Here is a 22,530-nt window from a genome sequence, read left to right on the forward strand (position 1 = left end):
CAAAACAAAAGAAAAAAACACAAACAAAATAATAAAAAAAAAACCCTCACCCTAGATCTCCACAAAACCCACCAGGTTTCTCAGTTCAATAAATGAATGACATCCAAACATTAGTATGTTCATTTTTTTAAACCCTACAGCATTTTAACTTAGACACGTTTGGGACTTGAGTTCACACAAAATGCAGAGTTTGAAACCAGGCCAGCCAACTGGTAACACTGGGCATTCAGAGCTGCCAGGCTCACAGGGCATCTGAAGTGGCAGAATATGATTCACAGAGTCCTGCAGTCAGTGTGGTCTCACAAGAGGTGAGAAGTCCAGCTCAGATGCATGAGCTGCCTGAAACAAGGTGGGTTTACATGTCCTGGTTTTACATGTCCTTTGTCACACAGATCCTCACTTTGTATCTTCTGATATACAGGTTTAAACGGGTACTAAATGAATTCAGGGTGGGATGACAACCCTCCCCCACTCACAAATGACTCCAATCTCTCCATCTCTTTCCTTTTCCAGGGAAACTGCTGTGTTACTGTCTCCTGCAGGTACCTGAGCTCCAGGAGTAGCATCAGGGGAGCAGAACTTGGCCCCATGTACAAGCTTCAGTCTCCAGTTCGGTCTCGGGAAGACCATTGCAAATTCACCTTTCCAGTTCAAAACTTGTTATACAGGTTGAGCTCAGTGCTAAGAAAACCTACCAACCCAAACACTGGGAGCTTAAAACTGCCTTGAGAGCTCTCAGCCCCCAAAGTGCTGCTCGTTTTATCTCACAAATTAACTTCAACGTGGAGCTGAACAACCTCCCAGCTGCTTTAGGCGTGTAGGAACAGTGGCAAAGAGCTGACCATGTCAGTCACACTACCTAAAGATTTTATGCTAAAGCTTCCTTTTTAATAAGTTCTGCATCAAGCTGCACTCTCTGGGTATCTCCAAAATACCCTCCTCTACAGCAATCACCCAAAGGCCAAGGAAATGCACCTCCCAGAAAAGCGTGCAACACCCATCCAACAGCTATGAACACCTCTGTCATTACAGACACAGCGCTGCTGCTGAGGGTTTGATGCTCTCCAGGTTCCAGAGGTGAGCAGCTGAGGGAGACAGGAGGCACAGAAAGGCTGGACCCAGTTGCCAAAGTCAACAGCGACGGCCGAGAGCCCACAGGCAATCTCTGCTTTCCAATATTCTCGCCCTGACTTCACAGAAGCCATAATTTCATGTTAATGAGCACTGTCTCTGAAGAAATAAATCACAGCTTTCACCCAGCCACTCCTGCCCTCAACTGACTATCCCTGTGCCCTGAGCAAGACCAGTGAATTGATTAAAGTTCACTTTAAGACAGAAAAAGGAGGGGGGGGAAAGTATGTGTGAAAGAGGAAGGTTAAGTTTTCAGCGAAATCATCCTCGTGACCATTTTGTGACGTAAACACACGAACACCTGGGCAGCAGGCAGACAGTGAGGTCCCCAGGGCCAGGACAAATGGCTGGGGCTGGAGAGGCCAGACTGCTTCTCTCCAAGCCAGTGCCAGCTGAGCAGCATCTGAACAGCTCCTGCATTTCCTAGAGGAGCCTCTCCCAGTTACAGCTGCCCAGAAATTGAGTTTGACAGACCTGCAGCAGCCAACAACAGAAGGCACAGGAACAATGCACACACAGTTCAGGTTTGCTACTTCTTGACAAGAGCCCAGGCAGGTCCAGGCCTTGCTGTGCACTGTGCTCTGCAAATCACCCCGGCCAAGCTGTCCAGGGTGATCACTCAGTGATCAGGTTTGACTCTATACCAGAGGCCCCAGCAAGGGCACAGCCCCCCTGAAGTAGAAGCTGGGCAGGTATGCCAGTGGCCACAAGATCTTGCCTTAAAGGCCCTAAAAACTTAGGGACCAGTCTGGCTGAGAGGAGACGTGACCAAGACCCTCTGGCTCCATGCTGCTCCCCCAAACCCCCAGCTATGTGGGGTGAGGAGGAAGGAACACCGCTCCCTTACATCCTCCTCACGAACCACTTTTCTTTTTGCTCCTAACTACCTCAAACAACCTGAAGGTGCATCTCCTCCTCCCCCAGGCTGGCTGGGACAGCAGCCAGCAGCCCCAGGGTTCATAACCAGGCCAACAGGAGACACCTGCCCAGAGCTGAGCCTCCACCTCCCCGTGCAGAGCACGGCTCTCCCCACCCGGCATGGCCCCGAGGACGCCCTGCCAAAGGGATGTGCGGAGCCAAGGCAGGATCACAGTGGGATTAGCTGTCCATACAGATGCAGGAGGCACAGCCAGAACGATCAGCACTAATAACAGGACTGTAAGAAGGGAAATTAAACCTCCTGTCCCTGGGACTGAGCTACTTTAATGTCTAGAAGCCAGTATTCAGGGCTGACAATGGGAGATTAGCCCACTGGCCCCTCAACCATCATGGCTGGCCAAATTCAAGGTATCATGAGACCTTGGGTGTCTTCAGGACTCTGAGTTAGGGCAGCCCTTCTGATATCTGAGCCTCTCCACCTCATTCCCCCAGAGGCTGCCAGGGAGAAGTTATCCCCCTGCTTTTACCACATACACCCACGGAGCCTGACTCCTTCCCTACTACTGATACCACCAAAGCACATTTGGCATTGAGAATCAGTAGGAAAATTTACTTGAAGACCTGTCAAATCAGACCTTTGACAACAGCAAGCCAGAATTCCTGAGAAGGAAGCAGTGTGCAAGAACTGCAGAGCTGCCACTCCAGGCTCCCCAGGCTTTGCAGAGCTCGCCCTCCACGTCACCTCTGTTTGAACAGCAGCATATCCATGTCCTGTACCCGGCTCCCACACACACCACACGTCCTCCCCTGCTCCTCCCACCCACAGATGAACAGACTCTGCAAACAAAGCTCGAGCAGATAACTCTGGAAGCCCTGGAAGAAGGACAATGCTGTTCCCTGTGGAGAAGCAAAGATACCCACATAATGAAGCTGTCTGCTTAGGATGCTGTTCTGGTCTCTTGAGGATGAGATCAATTATGTGCCTTACAATTAATTTGTTTGTTATTTGTGTAACACAACCTTTTTTCTATCCAGTGAAATTATTAATAGCTTAATTCACACTTTTTTTTTTTTCCCTTTAAATCAAGGCCATTCCTGTTGGGTAGAACAGTCTAAAATGCAATTTACCCTGACAATATAGAGCAGCCTTACTGTAAACACACACCTAACCCTTCACATTCCCTCCAGTGATCAGAAACAATAAAACAGCTATTTATGAAACAGAAAGATCAATCCAGGATGCACTTCTGCAGGGGACAGACACAGGGTACAGCTGGGGGGTGGGAAAGTGTGAGACAGTGCTACTGGCCTGCAGGGAAAATCCAGACAGGCCTCATTCCCTGCTCCAGCAACACTGAGCTGTGCACTCACCCTGCAATGTTTTATTGATAAGGCTCCACTAATTTTGAGTTAGTCAGGCACATGCAATCAACCATCAAAAATCGGATCTGTGGTACAGGTGGTTTTAAACTCCACACAGCAGCACATGGCCTAGAAAATGCAGGACAGCTGGCAAGGCACAGGCCAGGCTCCAGAACCTGACCTCGGGGTAGCCTGGGGAGGCAGGGATTACAGCACGCTCCATTTACACAGAGGAACATCTTCCCAAGAAGGAAGTAATCAAGGAATAAGTGACTGGAGTCAACCCCTACCACAATCAGGCCTCAACAGGCAGTTCTGAAAGGAGGTGCTACCAAAGGACCCCGGTGACTGGGAATATGTAAGGCCCTTCCACAACTTCAGTCACACACCTGAAGCAGCAAGGCAGTATTTGCACCTCCTCCCCCCATGGAAGCCACTTCCAAAACTGGGCAGCCCTAGGGACGTATAATAAGCATATTAAGAACCATCTGAGCTGCCAGGATGAAGTGACTTCTCTGACTGACAGTTTAATACAGCTTTGTTTACTTTCACTCTTACCTGCTGATGTTGCCTGGCTGCCGCTGTGATAAACTCGACAAGAGTATCCACTAATGGCTTACACATGATCTGTAAGGAAGACACAGCCTCTTATTAATGCTTTGCTGACAGACAGGTTTGTTTTTCCAGCAAAACACTCTTATATTTTACACAGCTTCTTGAGTGAGAAGAAAATGCCACGAGAAGGAGAAATGCCCAGAGATCAGCAACAGCTTATTAGAAAATTAACAGCTTTGCTCACACCAGCCCTGAGTGAAATCTTGATCACAACAAAAATCAGCAGCAAAAGTCTTCACTTGGAAAAATCAGCTACTTCACCTCCTGTGTTCTGCCTGGTGATGACTAAAGTCTGCATCTGCCTGGCAGTGTCAGTTCACTTTGTGCACAGTCCCAGGCAAAGGAGAAGGTGCCAAGTTCTCCATACACTGGAGAACCTCAGTAAACACCTAAAACCACCCGCTAAAGTGGTCAGAAACAACTGTGTCAGGAGGAAAGCCTCCCTGGAGACAGGTTATCTATCCTACAGTTGTTCCTTTATGATAGGACAAGAACAGTAATCACCCTCTGTGCTCACTGCTGAGGCCACACCTTCAGTCCTGGGGTTGGTTTTGGGCCCCTCATGACAAGAAAGACATTTTGGTGCTGGAGCGTGTTCAGAGAAGGGAGGAGAGCTGGAGAAGGATCTGGAGAACAAATGTGAGGAGGAGCTGAGGGAGCTGGGGGATCTCAACCTGGAGAAAAGGAGGCTCAGGGGAGACCTTCTCACTCTCTCAAACTCCCTGACAGGAGGGGGGAACCAGGGAGGGTCGGGCTCTGCTCCCAGGGAACAAGGGACAGGATGAGAGGAAATGGGCTCAGGTTGTGCTGGGGAGTTTAGGCAGGATATTGGGGAAACTGCTTCACTGAAAGGGTTGTCAGGCATTGAACAGACTCCCCAGGGAAGAGACTGAGTCACCATCCCTGGCAGTATTTAAAAGATGTGTGGATGTAGTGATTTTAAAAGACATTTCTTCAAGGAACAGTCACATGGAACCCACAGGCTCTAGACCTGCACATGGGATCTTAAGCTTGCTGTTCGTGTGGGCAGCACCCAACCCTGCCATTCTCCCATTTCACAAACTTACATGGGTGGCATTGTGGGCTGGTGTCCTAAGAAACCTGGTAAGCAGAAGATTTCTGTCCTGGATGGATTCCCTCAGAATCTGAAAGCATCTTCCCCCAGTTACACAAACCTACATCTCCTCCCACCCTCAGTCAGACATCAGTCCTAAAAGGATTTGAGAAAGGGCTTCTGGTAACTGCCTCTGGCTTGCTCTGACCTAAAAATCCCTGAAGGACTGTAGGACATTCAGGCCCAAGGCCTGTTCCTTAAAAACTGGCTGTCCTCACAGTGGAGATCAGCCCTGGGCATGGGTCAAGTTTGAAGGAAATACCTCAAACGTTTCAGACACTGACACTGCCTGAACATCCAGCTTGCAGATCAGATTCCAATTAGTCTCTACACTCCTCAGCCTTCTTGGAGGAAAACTGAGAAACTGAGCAAGCAGACAGAGCAGAGCTAGACAGGAGCTACACTGGCTGTTTGAACAAGCTGGCCCATTTTGCCTCTGTGCAAAACTTGTTCATCCACATTGTCTTGAATACTGGTAAAAAAATGAGAGCTTCTTATGCTAAGCTCTAAAGAGCAGCTTTCTGTTCACCTGCGTTCTCCAGGCAGAATCCCAGCCCAAACCAGAAATGAGATCCTGGCCTTCTGCAGTGTTGCTGTTAAAACACGCAGCACTAAGAGTCTGAGCAGGTGAAGATCCAATAAAGCCTCACAGCAGTTTAAAAGCCCACAGTGAAGTGGAGAAGTTTCTCTCCCTCCTTCCCCCAGAATTACAGTCACAGCCAGCAGAAGACAGTCAGCACACAGGTCAGCAAGACTCACCGGGAAGCGTTTGAAGAGATCGTGGAACATGGAGCACGTGAGGGGACTGTTCCGCTTGCTGAGGAACTGGGTCAGTGCCTGGCGGTAGGTAACAGCCACCCTCTGCACATCCAAACAGCCTGGGTTCAACAGCTGGGGGGGGAAATCACAACAAAAACGTTCCCAGTGAAACACAAGGATGAAGAAATTCATTGTTATCGGTGCACAGCGATTTTTCCAACAGCTGTTCTTGAGTAGTTTATATCATAGAGGACTACGAGACATGACATGACACAGAACCATGAAGGAACAACCAAGTGGCCCCAAACACGCTCTCCCAAGCACCACCAGCAGTATGACCGTGTCAGTGAAGGGCAGCACAGCTTTCCAGTAAGACTACACACAGTGCAGGTAGCGTGGGGGCCGTGCTCTAGGTTTGTGCTGGGCATGTCTAACACACCAGGCTCACAGAGCACTCCCAGGCCATCCTGCAGCAGCTGGGCTGGGCTGTGCACATGGGTTCTCAGCTGGAGAGCTATTGGAACCTGCAGATATTAGTGTATGTGAGTATCTAGATCTACATACACCTGGAGCTACGTCCAGGACTCCAGGGACTCAGCAGACAAGCCCTAGTTGTGATCAGGGATCCAGCAATCCCAGAACACTGTCCATGCTCCAATATCCCCCTCTGGTGGGGAACAAGGATCCCAGACACTGCAAACAGCCAAGACCTGCACAGGCCATGTGGATCTAAACAAACACAGGAGTGAACAGAGAGCCAAGTGTGGAGCATCACACCCCAGTGTTGCTGACCTCGTATTGCCAGGGAAGCTACAGCTCTTCGGGAAGAAAGATCTTCCCAAAGCTGTGATCTTCACAACAGTGCACGGGCCTTTTGTGAACCTGTGCCCAAGGAATTTTTCCATGGCCCCATGGCAAGTTAATGTGGTGTCCCATTCTCAGGTCAAACTCCCAGTGCTACTGCAGCTGAACACAGGCTAAAGTGGAACAGGGCACATGGATCTTACGGCATGTGACCTCAGTTTCCCATCTGAGTGTCTCTACTTAGCCTTTGTTTGACAGACACATCTGTAGGGGAAAAAACTGATTTCTCCTCCCATGCATATGCTTACCACACAAAAATTCTTCTACAGTTTTCCCATACATTTGGCCAGTGCACCCTAAGCTCTGCTCTAGTTCCACTTTCCCGATTATTGAAAAGCTCCAAATTACGCTCACAAAGCACAGTTCACTGGAAACACACCACACCTTTGGTTCTCCACTGCAAAACCCTCCTGGCCTCAACACAGCGTCAGCACCAGCAGCACCACACGAACCGAGCTGTCAGTTCCCTCAAACATCAGCTGCTGGCTCTGTCCTTGCCTGGTTCCCACAGGAATAAGAGCCTTCCCTGTGAGGCTGCACAGGGATGCTGGCTGTGAAGCACATCTCACTCCAGCCTCAGCATCAAGTACGTTGTTTACATTCCCCACAGCTCTCCCACTTTGTTTCCAGAAAGGGCCAGCACAGCACAAGAGCTGCTTGGATTAACACTCTCAGCCTCTCACTAAGCCCTAGAAACACTGGCTGTCTTTTCAGCCTCCAATAATACCTCAGTGGGTGTGATTTCCAGGCCTTCACCAGGCACAAGGTAGCCCTGTTTATTTTTCTCCCCCACAGGATGTCAACAGGATTAGGGCATTAATTCCTGCACTCAATTTGAGAGGTTCAGAGGCAAGTATCAGGTCAGCTGGTGGAAACACTACTTTGCTGGGTTTGCAGTGGAGGTGACTGCAGGGGGCTGAACAGTAGAAAGAGTCACCATGCTCTGAGACCTGTGAAATGCACTCTGCATCAGCAGCCCTGCTGGCTATGGGCAAGCAGGCACTGAAAGGCAGGAGGGTGAGGGCCAGAAGAGGGTAAGGAACTCAGCTTTATGGAAATCATGTAGACAGGTACCTGCAGGCAGCAGGCCCAGAGACCCTGAACAAGCAAGGCCCACTCAGCAAAATCAGGTAATGCCACTTTCCTGGCAAAAAACCCATCCTCAGGAGCAGCCCCATGGCCTACCTGACACTCCTGCTTCGCTCTGCTGTCACTCTGTTTCCCTGGCTGAGGGGAAGCACCAGTTGATGGCGTGTTTCCTTTCAACACTTTGAGCAGGTATAATGAGGCACTAAAAAAGAAAAGGGGAGAACATACCAGTTACCACAGTGTCACAGTACCACTGCAGAGCCTCCTGAGGGCAGAGCCCAAGTGGTGCAGGCAGCTTATTCTGTAGCAAAGAGGGTTACAGAGTCCAAGAGAGCCCCTTCTCTCAGTCTAACCCACTTTTGCCAGACTTACAGACAAATAAATCTTAGGAGGCTGCATGTTTTATTAACCATCATCACAGTCAGACATCCTCACTATCAGCCTGGTTTCCTCAAGCTCATGCTTTTGACTGGCATTTGAGGACTCCTGCATTCACCCAGGATTTTGCAGCCTGCACATCTCAGCCAGTGCTGCAGTGCAGCCTTCCAGCCCAGGCTGCTGTGAGCTGGAGAACTGGGGCACATCAACTGGGAGAGCAGGAGACACTCTGCTGCTTTTGGAAAATGTATGAACTGGGCACAGCTCCACCCAGGACTGCCACTGCTGGGAAGCTGTCAGGGAGCCATGCAGCACACACAGACAGCCCCGTGCTGCCAGAAGTGTCACAGTTCTTGCACAGCCACAAGGCAGGTGTGCTGAGAGCCAACACTGCCCCATGGCACTGGGCTGACCAGCAACAGGGTACCCACTGCACACACAGATGAGTTTGAGAAATCCCAGACTGAGTATGAAAGTCCTTCTGAAACTGCCTGCATGGCACAAGAGAGCCTGCTGGTGAACAGCACTCCAATTTGCATCAAGGAACAGCGAGATCACTCATGTTTCCTAACAAATACACATCTGGCTTATCCTCATTTTCCTGTATTCAGCAGCAAAGGAGAGAACACTGGTATGTACAGTCAGGACTCATTAATGTCCTCATTGTGCTATCATAGAGAGAGTAAACACTGTATTCACAGAATGATCATCACAAGTTGCCTAGAAATTACACTCATCTCCCACTGGAGGCACACACTGCATTACTCCCAGAAGAAGCCTCAAGGAAACACTTCCCACCACCACCAGCAAAGCTGTATCAGACCATTTCTGTATTACAGAGTCCATATAAGATGGTCAACAAAAAACAGGCATCTGTTTGAAAATGCTTCAGCCTGCCAGGACTGACTAGTCCTCATGTAAGACACAGGTGCTGGCACCAAGCTTGCAGGGATTCTCTTGCTTCTCAGACCTTTTTCAACGTGCAACATCACACCTGCTCACAGCACCAGAGATGCTCCTTGAGGACATTGAGGACACTCACCTGAAGTAGTAGAGAGCCACTGCAGAGTCAGTGTGCTTGCAGGCTTTCTTCACCAGCCTCTGCACTAAGGTGTGCACGTGTTCCTGCAGGGTGTCCACTCTCTTGCAGTACTGCTTATTGCGGCACAGCGAGTTCCTGCGGGGCACCACAAACAAACCCATCACCTACAGACACAGCTCTGGGAACACCAGGCCAGGAACCCTCATCAGCTTATCAAACAAACCCAACACACAGGGAGTCACAACAAGCAATAGTAAGGTGGGGGCAGCACATTGCTGTGGCAAGAAGGATGAGGACACTTGCTCTTCACCTTCAAGCAGCTATTTAGGCCTCTCAGTTGATTTTCCCTCAGAGCTCCCACCAAGGGTTGCTGCCTCAAACCTTGTTACTTCACAACTGTTTCTCAACTGGGGGGAGAGAGCAGCACTAAAAATGCTTTAGAGCAGCAGTGAGGTTGTCAGAGAGTGGAGCACAGATGACAACTCATGATACACACAGGCATTATGTCTGTTTAGCTGGCATCATCCCTCACTTCTGGCTGTGAACAGAGAATTTCCACTCTGTCTGTCTCAATAAAAACACGTGGGGAGTTTTGCCACTCTTTAAACCTTGGGAGTTGTTGCATGGTCTGACTCAGGGGTCAGAGGCCTGTGGAGATATTCAGCGACAGGGCACCGTGCCTGCAGTACCAGTGTTTGTTCTTGAGGTTTCCACCTGGTTTGACAGGTCTGACACTTGCAGTCCCTCAGACCAGAAACCCAGATCCTAATTCCTTTCCTGTAGGTTATGACTAAGCACTGTGTGTATGTGTGGTGCTGATAATCTAATCCTACACAACCTATAAACACAACAACTGCCTTCAGTGTTAGAAAGACCAATTCCTGGGGTTCAATCAACACCACTGCTGTTGATCAAAAGCCATTGTGTGTTATCTGGAAGTCTAAGGACACTTACTTGAAGATACTGGCTGTTTTCCGGAGGAAGTCGACCTCCTGCTTGTCAGAGCCTGAGCTCATGCACTGTTCAATCAGCTGAAGCAGGGGCTCAATGATATCAAACACCAAGGGGTTCTCTGCTTGCTTCATCAGGAACACGTCAATCAGATCCAGCACCTGCAAACACGGGAGTTACTGCCATGAGAACCAGTGCAGGCAGGGAAACAAGATGGATCTACCCAGAGCAGCTCCTTCAGGCTGGCATGGGCTGAGGAAAGCAATTTGCACCTGAGATCTGTGCACCTCCTGCTATCATTTGTCCTGTTAGAGCACGAGAAACTGAAAATGAAAAATTTGCAACTAAAGATTAAAGGTTGTCTGCTGATTGCAGCTCTACTTTGTGCAGTGACACCACCTAGAAAGAGCAGTTATGAGAATCACTGTCACCTGGCCAGACCTGCAGTCACTATAACCTGGCACAGGTCTCTCTTAGCACCAACTGCAAGCTCCTCTTGACTCCCACACAGCGCAGTGCATAAAATCAGCCCTTTAACAGAACAGCATCTGAATGGAAATGGAAATAAGGCACTGGCTCACACCACTGTTCAGCTTTCACCTTGGTTAACCTGACTCCAGACACTTCTGCCTGGGAGCAGCTGGAGCTGTCCCTGGATGCCCCAGTATCCCAGGCGGTCCATGCTGACACCAGGTGGCCTGAACTCAGCATTACAGTCAAAACAAACCGGGGGTTTCATCACAATCCCTGATTTTACCGACAAAACAAGCCAAAAAAAAAGCTTGTGTTGCAAAATCGCCCGAGGAATTTCATGCAAGTCACACCAAGGAACATCAAGCCTGTCCAGTTCACAAAAACCAGCAGACACCACTGGGGAGGTGTGGGGAAGGATCTAACAAACTGAAGCATTTCAGATGAGTAAATGGCAGCCATGGTGCACTTTTTGAAAGCACAGCACTGGTGGTTTTTTTGAAGCAGGCCTGTGAAGCCCCAGTCACTGACCACAACAGTGTTGTGCCAGGTGCTGTACCAAGCCAGAACAATCCAGTCCCAGCCTCCAGGAGCTCATGACATACATAAATGACCAAGTTGTTCAGTGTCAGGTAGCTCATGGCACGCTGCAGGCTTCAACTAAGGTGCTACTAAGCCAGAGTCTCCACACCAAACACTTCTCTCCCACCTTAGCCTTGAAATCTCTCCGTAGGATCTTCTCTTTCCTCATCTTGTCTTTCTCATCCTTTTTTGCCCGGATCCGTTTCTGCTGCTCCGCAAAAAGGGCTGAGATGTTCTTGTCAAGAGCCATCATAGCCTCATCATCCAGCTCTTCGTCACTCCCATCTCCTCCCTTTTGTTTTCAGAATACAAAAACAACATGTCAACTCACATACTTCAACAAGACAGTGGAGAGAAAACCACAGCCAAGACCAGATTTGAGGAGGGATGTAAATACCTCTAAACCCAAACACCAAGGTGGGGAGGGAAGACAGATTCTCAGGCCCGTGAGAAATCCTGATTTTGTTTCTGATCAGGTAACCCTGGCTGCACAGCACTAACACGTAGACTGAAGGATTCAGGAGAGGGAAGAGGCTGAGGTTTTGACCCTGAGACCCTCTGTGCTGTTGCTCTTTCAGTAAAGAGGTTCATATGTTGGTATGTCTGCAGCCTTTATCAGAATCATTAAACCAAACTCTACTGCTGCTTCAAGAAGTCTCCAGAGTGGCCTTCTGGGATCACTCCTTCACACAGCCCAGCCAATGCAGTCATCACGGACAGTATCTTAGTGCTTTGGCTCACATCAATCTCATTTATTAGAGGCAGGAGCACAAGCTGTGTCAGGCTAGACTAGACAAGCTAAAGTGCTCAGGACATTTTAACAATAAATAAAAGAACAAGTGACTTATTCCCACAGCTCACTGAAAGGTCTTGACCTCCTGCTTCAAGTGCCACACAGAGATGGCTGCCGGGGCTGTCACTGCATGAGTTCAGACAGGATGCGGGTTATTAGATCATCTTTCACCACCCCAAACCTCCTGGTGTCTGTACCAAGGTAGGCAGTGAAAACATACCAGTGCATTCCCCGCCTGGAGAACATTCATCAGCTGACTGCGAAAATCATCATCGACTTCTTCGTTCTCCTCCTCATCTCCACTGTCAGTGTCGTCTTCATCCGAGGAGTCCTCACTCCCTTCCTCGTCCTGCAGATGGAAAGTTCATCTCCTGACCCCACCATGCCTCAAGCCCTGCTCCATTCTCAGGTGTGTCACTGTTCACAAATAAAACCTCAAGCCTCCCCTAACCCCCCTGTGGTTCTTCCAGCCCTCAGATCCAAGTAAAGACAGCTCAGATATCGAGATAACAGGCCTTCACAAGAGCTAAAAGCAGAACATAATACAGATTTGTCTGTCATATTAAGTAAGTATCAAAGAGAGGCTTCCAAGGAACATCTGAGGAAACAGCCCCCATCTGACTCTCTCCTCTCTGCTAATGCCTGTAATGCTTTATGGCTGGAATCTCTGCAGTTCTTAAAACGTGAGACCTGCAATTCAGCTGGCTGTGCATCACAGCCACCATTCAGTCGGTGGCTGCAAAAAGGAGGGGCCTGTGTTGACTCCAAGATAAAGCCAATTCTTCTCTGAAAGCCACCTATTCAACCAGCCACACCCACACCAGCAGCCCAAGAGACTCAAACTTGCACTTCCAACCAGCCATCCACGTGCTGCACCTCTAAAACAAACCCCAATGGAGCAACAGCCTCTTTCCTCACGACAGAGAAATGCAATTAAGTCAAGTACCACAGATGAGGTATGATCTTTAAACAGTGAAGATCTGAAGAGCATTTGTCACTGGCCATGGTACAAAAATTTACCGTGTCCTTTGCCGATTGGGTCTTTTTGTTCGATTCTTCCATCACGACGACGGCACTTTCTTCATTTTCCTCTTGGTTTGGGTCAAAAACCTACCAAAAAAAAAAAAAAAAAAAAAGGGACTTGTGTTTTTTCAGTGTTTTGTTTTGACACGTTTCTTGTGTGCAACAGACAAATTTCAGCACAGTAAACCAGCTAAATAATGAAACAGGACAAAAGGGCATTAACTTTCTGTTTGTTAATATGCCAAGTTCTTTCTATAAGTTACAAAAAAGGTGGAGAAAACTGCAGAGGGTTGGTGACATTGCACACCTTGGTTTGTTACAAATGAAGTACTTGGGTAATATCACACATAAAGTACCTGACAGCCAATCCATATTTCTCTCCCAGAAGACCCCACCTTACTCAGTGATATGACCAATTCAGACTTTTAGTGCCACTTATTTTTGGCACCTCTAAGATTAACCTTCCTAGAAAAAGGTTGTTACCATTTATACTCACATATAAAATCTAGTTATATAAACTGACCCAGGAATTTCTTCAGCCTAAAACTACCAGAATGCACAGATCTCAGGCTCCCATTAAAAAAACCCCACAACCAAACAAAGAAAACCCAAAAACTCTCTCTAAGGTGCATTTCGAATTCAGTAGCACACGCTGTCCGACATTTTGTAAATCAAGTAGATTTTAATTTAATCCCAGAATAGAGACATGGTTGTACATCTGTTAGGGACGAGAGAGGTTAATAGTACAATGCCCTGCCAGTGCCTCACTTACATCCAGGATCAGTTGCAAGCCCCTCTTGGTCAGATTTGGGCAAATCCACACAAACACGCTCTTGGAAATCCGCCGTAAGAGCAGGCTGGGCTGGGCAAGGAGGGAGAGAAGGATTTCCACCATCACCTCAACCCATCCTGGCTCCGAGTTGTCTGCACAGGAACAAACAGTCAGTGACAGGAAGGGGCACTGGCACATCAATAAGGAACTACAGAAAAATTCACCAAGGAAAAAAAAAAGGTTGCCCTTCTAGCTGACTCCTGAAAGTACCCACTCAGCAACACAGAGCAGAGGGCTACAAACCAGAGGGAGAAACATGGTTGAAATGGTCTTCTGGCCACTGCAACGCAACAAAACCCGCTATTCATGAAACCATTACTTAGACTAGCAGTTCTGCAAGTCGTGTGACACCTATTTAGCCACATTAAAGTAATCAGCAGCAAAATATATAGTGTTTCCAATGAAATCAGGAGTCACAGCAGCCCATGAAAAGTGATGGCCATTTGAAACTTGTCCACTAGTCCAAAAGTTTGGGAATCCTGATCTACAAACAACAAAGTTACAATAAAATCAGAGCTTTCATTTTTACAGTATCCTCAAATTGATTTACACAGATTGCAGGAGAACATGACCACAGTTAGAGAGGAAACCAAAAGGCCAAGCCAAGTTCTTTCCTGGTCAAGTCCCAACCCTGGGGCTCTGCAGGCCCTAAACAAGAACCAGCCTCAATCACCAAATACGTTGTATCTACACAGAGGGCACATTTAGTTTGCCCAGAACTTGAGCTGTGAAATAATTGTGTTTCAGGCCTACCAGGGATTAGGAGAGCCCAGAGTTTTGTCATGGCAGATCCATCACTTCAGGCAAGTTCTTGGCCAGAGCAGAACAAGAACTACCTTGGACAATGCTGGGCCAGCTCTGGAGCTCAGCAATCCCTTCCAAAACAGCCAGGAGCACAGCCCACTGAGGGTGCAGATAGAGAGAGACTCAGAAAGGCAGGGAAAGGGAACGAAGGAGAAGGGATTCCCCTGGGGTAAGTGCATCAAGCCAGAACCAATGCAATCAGGACCACTCATGCAGAACTGCCATCTTCTGCCTTTTCACAGGCCACTGACAACCCCACTCCCTTTCTTTCTGCAGGAAAGGCTCACCAGTCTTTTTCTTCTTGGGTTCTTTGCTGAAGGCTCTCTCTGTGCAGTTCAGGAGGTCGCTCAGAACATCCACTGTTTCAGGCTGATTCTGTTTGATCACAGGCAGACAATAGACACTCTCAGAATTCCCCACTACCATCAGCAACAGAGGGAATTTACTCCAAATCTAAGGACCACTCTAAATAGGTACAGATATTACAACCAGCTACTACAACTGTTTTGCAGAAGAAAACACGAAATCAAGTAAAAATTGCTCCACTCAGCAACAAACCAAGGGTAAAACTAATGCTCAGGTCAAGCTTTGCCCCCTACATGTCCATAGTCAGTGTAAGAATCACAGTTTATTAGCTGCCAGTTGCCCATTTTCAGAAGCCAGAGGCTGTGGAAGAACACAGAGAAACCCTCCAGCTCAGTGTTCAGAAAGCCCAACCATCAGCCTGTTTTATACCACAGAAATATTCTTCAGAGGCCTTACCTTGAAAAGATGAATGGCCATCGAAAGCAGAAGCTGCTGGAAAGCACCAACTTTGGCACTGTCTGATTTATTTTCCTTCTTCTGCAGATTCTTCACAGCCTGAAGTGTTCTGAAGAAAGAAAGCTCTCTTGAGTTTCTCACAATTACAGCAGCAAACCTTCTCTTATGAGCAGACTAAAAGCACGACATGTAGTACTGTTTGGTGTACTTAAGATTTAATTTACTGAAATTGGACATACTTAGAGCACACAACCTTAACCCAAAAATAGTATTTACTGAGTGTGGCTTATAAAAAACTGCACTTGGGCACAGGTTTGATTCCTAACACCACAGCCAAGGCCTAGACCTTCATGGAAAATGAAACTCAGAAAAGAGTCACTGAGAAGTTGGTACAGTCATTATTAGGAGAAAAGATAAGCAGAGTTACAATCATGTTTGGAGAGGGACTACAAGCAAAAATAGAAAAGGACATGATTATCACACAGTTAACATACAGAAGGAACAGGAAGAAAGCAATGTGGTGGTGAGAAACAGAAAGGCCTTCTGAAACACAGCCACTGGTGCAGGATACTCAAAGGGAAGAAAAAGACCTGCCACTGCCTGTGAATGGCTCTGCTAAGCAGCCAGAACAGGAGAGGACGAGAGAAAACAATTTCTCTTTTACTGGCCCCAAGAGAGACCAAGACTAGGGCTTTTCCACCTTGCTCACCTCACCAAACCCACACCCAGCCTCCCAAGCCTCTCACCTCTCCCAGATATCCTTCTGTTCCTTGGTAAAAGGTTTCACAGCTTTGACATGCTCACTGGAGAGCAGCTTGTTGGCATACTCAACCAGCAGAAAGATCCACAGCTTCCCATCTGCAGTCACACCATGGACGTGCTTCTCCCTCAGGGCTGCAGCCTTTGCTGTGTCCCCCAAAACAGGCAGGGTGTTCAAAGTCTGAAGTAACCTGCGAATTAGAACAGCCAGCATGTTACTGTCAGAGGAACCAGGCAGCCTTCTCCCACTTTCCAAAATACTGCCCACCAGTACAGCACTCCCATCCCAGAGCTCTGGTCACTCTCTGCAGCCCAGATTCACAGGGCCCATGTTCCAACCCTCCCACGTGCCCAAGCTCAGCAGTGCTAAGCTCGTTGTCTCGGTGGTCCCAAGCACACCCCCCAGCTCTCTGGGATCCTTCTCCTTCCAGCTTGCAGCAAAGGCCATGGAAATCTTATGGGAAAAAGCAGTCTGAGCTGAGCTCCACACCCACCTGATCATCACACAAATACTCAGCAGGCTTGCCATGAACCAAACATGGATCTTTGAAAAATCCATCCAGGACCTCCTTAAAAAAAGCCATTCCCCAGTGTTGGACTCAAAGAAATGCTCCAGTAGCAGCTTGCAACTCCAAACCTTTGCCATGCCATTCACAGGCTGATCTTATCCTCAGGAAAGCAGAGAAATTTGCAGGCTTAAAGCACACAAGCAAATCCTTACCCAAAGAAGTAGTTTTCTGTCTCAGTGTGATCCCGTTCATCCAGGGGTTCTGATGGAAGGACACTCGCCTCACCTATCTGGGAAGTCTTTTTCTTAGCAACAAAGAAGGCATGGAAGAAGCAAAACCTGGAACAGACACAAACAGGAACAAAATGAAGACCCAGCTTGGTCATAACAAAGCAACAGCAGCCCCTGTGTGCAAACCAAACAGTGCCACAGATTCACCAGATCTTATTCAAGGGAGTCCAGATGGTGAAAAAAGCCACTATTTACAATAAGACCCTTTCCTCGAGGTACACAAGGGAGAGAGGAGAGAAAATACTTGGGACTTCACAAAAGTGAAGCACCAGCACTTGAGGCCACACAATACTCACATAGATTTGGGTCATATTCTCCAAGACATTCTAAATGACAGATAAATACTTACCAAGACCTGATATTACAAGTAATATCTTCAAGCAGCTTAGGCAAGTAGGAACGGAAAATTCACTTAAATGGGACTAAAACAATTTTAAGTGCTAACTACTTATGACACAGGTTACTCCAGGTTTGCAGAAGGTATTTTGAAAACAAAACCTAGCCCAAAATGGTCTATGTTATGGAGTATTTCCACTGCTGAATTTGCTTGGTGCCATGCGGACTGGTGGTGTCATTACTTGGAATACTTCTGTCAAGCTGAACAGAATTATCCCAAGCATGTGTGTCTTTAAATCACCCTCACCTGGCAATGTCCATCACAAGGCTCTCTTCTTTTCTCAATGCACTTTCAGTGATGTTCACCAGTCTGTGCATGATCCACCTTCTCAATCGACCAGTCTTGTGCTGTGCCCTTTGAACAAGGAAGGGGACACAATAAAGTAGTTTGAAAACTATCCCAAAACAAACACAAACCACACAATCCACTGCAGCAAGAGGTGATTTTCAGATATTTAGAGGCTTTACACTAAAGGCAGCCAATTATGTAGTACAAGAGCACGGGTACTACAGGAGATATAATCTTCCCAAGTTTGCTTTTTACTATGCAAAAAACCAGTGTATTCACCCCACTGAGGGACTGCAGGTGAGCAAAAAGTTCTTCAAGAACTGCAGCAGCCAGTGGAGTGAGGCTGTAGGCACACAGGTAACACACAGACACACTGGCACTCAGGCCAGTTGGATTCACAGATAAAAGAGAGGCACAGTTTCTACAAAGACCTGAGAAGCTGCAGTGAAAGAGGAAGCTACTGGACATCTTTGCCAAGGCAGTTGTCAGGGCTAGAAGAAGAAGAGAAAAGGCTCTTTTGGTGATCCAGCCTGCTTTGGTCAGGCTGGCTGGTTGTCACTGTGTTTGCTATTTGCAGAACTGAACCCCAGCAAAGAGCCAGGTGCTGGGGCTAAACCTTCTGGGAAAGAGGAAATAACCAACAACTGTCAGCTCGTGGCAATGGAACCAGCAATTGTCTGTCCAAGCCAGACTCCACACAGGCAACTGCTGTCACCAGAGACCAGAGGGAGGGAGGAGCATCACCCACACACTCACCCGTCTGCGTTTTGCCGGTTCTGTTTCTGCCGGTTACTTGAGAAGTCCAAACAACAGTCCAAGTCTGGCCTGAGGAACATGTCTTTGAGCCAGCTGACGTATTTTTGCAAGGCCGCTGCCTGCAGGTGTCTGACTACCCTGGAAGCACTCAGCAACACTGGCTTCCCCTGATGGGTAAGGGTAGAGAAGCCCATTATCACAGCCAGCTGCCTCTCCGGGTCGTCACAGTCACTCAGGAATTTATCTATGTAGCCTTCCATCTCTGCAGCAAACTTGAATGCCTGTGGAAGCTGAAAAACACAATCCAACAAGCAGGTTAGGAACTTCCCACTCAGCCTGAGTGGCTCTGCAAGGACTTATCACAGAATCATAGAATGGCCTGGGCTGGAAGGGATAAGGAAGTACAAGGTAACAGTATTCGCATTCCAAAATAAACCACCCACGTCACGGACCAAAACAAAACCAACCCACAGAACCAAAACCAAACTCAAACTAAGATAGTTTCTATTTTCTCATCATCAACAATATTAGGAGTTTCTCCTTCCACTCAGTCCATCATTGTCTTCAGGGGACTTGCATGTTTCAGACAGGAACTAAATGAATGTATTTTTTTGATAGAAAAACACAGTCTTAATTCACTGTGCAACGAGAATAAAAAGCAAGAAACAGGAAAACAAGCAAGTCAGTGGAGAGCTATGGGCCATGCAGGGAGGCACCACAGCAAGCATTATTTTCAGAGCAAACCCCCACATCTGTTGCTGCTTTGGCACCAGAAGAGGAAGACTGCACAGTCCTATTTCTCCCAAGTGACAGCAATGATGTTGGGGCCCACGGAGGAGGTTTGGGATTATGATACTACAAAAAATTGAGCTAAAGACTGTTTTTATCAATATATTCTTCCTCCCTTTATAACAGGGCTGTGTTGTTTGCTGGCTTCCCAGGAGGGAAGGAGGAAGAGGAGTTCCAAAATCTGATTCTGAATCAACGCTGTGCTTAAACTTCAGCTGTGCTTATGGAAACAAGCGTGGACAAACAAAAGCACGAGTTGTCCCCCTTTGTCTTTGCCTTCAAAAGTTCATGCAACCCCCAGCACAATGACAGACAAAAAGGAGCTTCTGGACACACAAAATCAAAGGGACTGCTAAAGGATGACATCTGACACTGTCAATATGCTGAGGGCTGCCCTTCCTCTGCTCCCTCCAGCCCTAGAGCTTTCTCAGCAGCAGCAATGAAAGCAGGTGGGGCAGTGCTGAACAGCTTCAAAACCCTTAAAATAGGAATTTACAATTAAACAATTACATTACAGTTATATCCAGTCCACTGCAACCAGTGGTCATCCAATAACCTTGCTTTTAGGAAGAGTTCAAGGTCTAAAACAACACAAACCTTTTTTCATACAGGATGATGTGAAACTTGGAGGGGGGCAGAGACGACTCCTGCTCAGGACAAGCATGAGCATGAGCACGTTCAGAAGACCTACCTGAGTTGCTATCACGTGCTCTCCATAGTGCAGCATCACCTTCCCTCTGAGAACCACCTGCAGCTGCTCCAGGGACAGCAGGGGCAGAGCACTGCCCAGCAACCGGTAGCACATGTAACTGGGTGGGAACAAAGCAGATTCCCTCAGGCTGAGGCACAGCAGTAAAGCCACACACAGGGGTAAGACAGAGAGGGAGCGGTGGAGCAGCCAAAAAATTCTGGGGTCAAGAAAGGTAATAGAGCAACCAACAAACAGGGTTTGTGAAAACAAACCTCACGGGGCCTGGTTTCTCCTTCAACAGCCCGTTCTCCACAGCTTCGTTCCAGAAGAGTTCAAAGGCACCTTCCTTCAGGGCAACCTGCAGCAAGTCAAACACTACACCGGGCAATTTCTTGTCCTCCTTCTCAGACTTGGCAGCACTTTTCAGCAGCTCTACAAGTCTAGGAGAAGAAACAAAACAGTGTGAGAGATCTGGCCTGGAAGGGGAATTGCTGAAGGCCAAATTCATCCTGCTGAAGGACACAGAACATTTCCTGAGCGCTGCAGGCTGTGTCTCCTGGGGGAAAGTGGCAAAGCTATAATTGAGGAACCTGCATAACAGTTAACACCCAGCCCTTGACAGCACCTGCAGGGGCAAACACAGGCAGGTATCAGAATCAGAGCCACGTTTCCCTCACTGCTAGCCAAGAGGACAAGAGTGTTGGGTTTAATGCTCCTTATTTAAGAATTTACCTGGGAATATTTTCCTCATTTACCACCGTAGGTGAGCCAAACAGCTTCTTCAGCTTTTTAGGTTTCAGAACACCAGGGAATTTCCTCATGCCCACAAGCAGAAGGTGCAGGTTCTCTGGAGATGTGAAGGCTGAAGAGAGGTCACCTTGCAAGATGTCGAACAGGACCTCCTCAAAAACACTTTCAGGAACCTAGACAGGAATGAGGGTGAGAGCACATGAGAACATCTGAGGGTATTTCACTAATTTGCAGTGCAGTATGTGCATTGCAGGACATTTTACTAAGAGCTTGTTCCAGTGTTCTGGAAACTTTAGAAAGTCTTCACGGTGACACAACCAAAAATAAATTAACGGATGTGTCCAGTAGTGCCAGACAGTCTCAGGTGCTTAGCCATGGGGAGCAGGACAGTATGTTCTCATCAGACAGCAATTCTGGTCACCTGACTCCAGCTGCAATTGTTCTCCTGCTGTCTGACTGCTCCTGCCTGTACAGCCCTGCAGCCCAGGCAGGAGAAAACTCTGTTTTGATTTAACACTGTTTGATTTAACTCTCTGTTTTTGATTTAGACTTCATATCTACAAACAAAATCCACTTGAAAGATGGAAACAAACAAACTCTTTCTTTTACTGTATCCTCAGAGCTACTTCACTCCTTGTCACAACATCATTTCTCTCCCAAGAGCTCAAAATTCAAGCTTAGGCCCAGGCTTGGTGCATAAAAACAAAGTCTGTTGTTCAGAGCTCTCAGCACTCAAAAGAGCAGATGGTCTAATGTATTATCCAAACAACTAAATGGGAAAAAACAAGCTGTAGGTTCATCCATGATGAAATCAGACTAAGCAGAACCAGAGCATCCCTCCCAGAACACAAGAAGCAATACAGGAGATGGTTCCCACAGTTTAAACTCACTCTTCCACATCCCCCTTAACTTCCAGCTGTGAACAAACCGAGGGGAAAGGCGACCTCAAAGCCAAGCCCTCCCTCCTCCAACCCAGCACGTGCTGTGCCTGCACCTCGGAGGTGATGTCGATGAGAGTTTTGCGTGGGAGATCTCGGAGGTGTGTCTGGTGGTTTGTCAGCTGCTGCAGAAGCTGGATGCTCTCCAGCAGAGCTTTCCGGTCCTAGGAAGGAAAGACAAGCCAGAAACAGAGGATGTGCATCAGAGGATGAAGCTGAAGGCTCAGGTAATAATCCACTCTTGAGATGCTTATGCCTACTTGTAATAAAAACACAGACAATAGTTTCCTAAAAGGCCACTCAGCTTTTCCCAAATTGGTGTTTTCTGGCAGTGTATGACAACAGATCCCTTCTTTCTAGGAGAGGTAGGAACCTTCTGTACTACATGATACAGTTCCTACATTCTAGTCAGGAACATTCAAAAGGCACAAAAAGTCCATGGGTAATGCAACAGAAAAGAACTGAGCTCGATGCTTCAAGTCCTGTTGCATCCATGAACCAACAACCCTTTCTCTCTGGATCCTCCTTCCCTCAGACAGCCCCAAACCAGAACTGACACACCCAACAGCAGTGCTACCTTCACGAGCCGCCCAGACTGGAACAGAGCCATAACTCCAAAAAAGTTCCCAAAAGCAGCATTTCTCACAAGTTTCTGAAAAGGAAAAACAAAACAGAAAAGGGATTAAAAACCCCCTTTAGTTATGTTTCACATCCAGCTACAGCTCTGCCATAGGGAGGTAACACACTGACAAGCAACCCCATACATGGTATTTAAGAACTGTCCTAGATTACCTTTTCATCACACAGGCAAATCTCAGCTAAAACAGGGACAAATGACAACGTCATCAACTTCCAGTTTTCACAAATATTCCTGTTATTTTGTTAGAGTCATTTGCTTTAGCAAGAACCCCA

General features: G+C 47.6%; 1 protein-coding gene across 1 annotated transcript in view; it reads right to left on the reverse strand.

The window, feature by feature from the left end:
- Positions 1 to 22,530, reverse strand: part of MYBBP1A (MYB binding protein 1a) — a 52,431-nt gene that overhangs the window by 28,117 nt on the left and 1,784 nt on the right. Inside the window, exons 4-23 of the mRNA XM_050321960.1 lie at positions 22,196 to 22,270; positions 21,675 to 21,782; positions 20,663 to 20,853; positions 20,203 to 20,370; positions 19,931 to 20,048; positions 18,451 to 18,740; positions 17,653 to 17,760; positions 16,932 to 17,057; positions 16,198 to 16,401; positions 15,452 to 15,560; positions 14,977 to 15,064; positions 13,826 to 13,977; positions 13,051 to 13,140; positions 12,251 to 12,379; positions 11,365 to 11,529; positions 10,188 to 10,345; positions 9,234 to 9,368; positions 7,910 to 8,015; positions 5,861 to 5,992; positions 3,931 to 3,999 (exon numbers count right to left, since the gene is read on the reverse strand). Of these exons, the coding sequence (XP_050177917.1) occupies positions 3,931 to 3,999; positions 5,861 to 5,992; positions 7,910 to 8,015; positions 9,234 to 9,368; positions 10,188 to 10,345; positions 11,365 to 11,529; positions 12,251 to 12,379; positions 13,051 to 13,140; positions 13,826 to 13,977; positions 14,977 to 15,064; positions 15,452 to 15,560; positions 16,198 to 16,401; positions 16,932 to 17,057; positions 17,653 to 17,760; positions 18,451 to 18,740; positions 19,931 to 20,048; positions 20,203 to 20,370; positions 20,663 to 20,853; positions 21,675 to 21,782; positions 22,196 to 22,270 (2,721 nt within the window). The remainder of the gene's footprint in view (positions 1 to 3,930; positions 4,000 to 5,860; positions 5,993 to 7,909; positions 8,016 to 9,233; positions 9,369 to 10,187; positions 10,346 to 11,364; positions 11,530 to 12,250; positions 12,380 to 13,050; positions 13,141 to 13,825; positions 13,978 to 14,976; positions 15,065 to 15,451; positions 15,561 to 16,197; positions 16,402 to 16,931; positions 17,058 to 17,652; positions 17,761 to 18,450; positions 18,741 to 19,930; positions 20,049 to 20,202; positions 20,371 to 20,662; positions 20,854 to 21,674; positions 21,783 to 22,195; positions 22,271 to 22,530) is intronic.

Source organism: Myiozetetes cayanensis, unplaced genomic scaffold (assembly GCF_022539395.1).
Source record: "Myiozetetes cayanensis isolate MyiCay16 unplaced genomic scaffold, myiCay2020 scf27, whole genome shotgun sequence".
Taxonomy (NCBI): domain Eukaryota; kingdom Metazoa; phylum Chordata; class Aves; order Passeriformes; family Tyrannidae; genus Myiozetetes; species Myiozetetes cayanensis.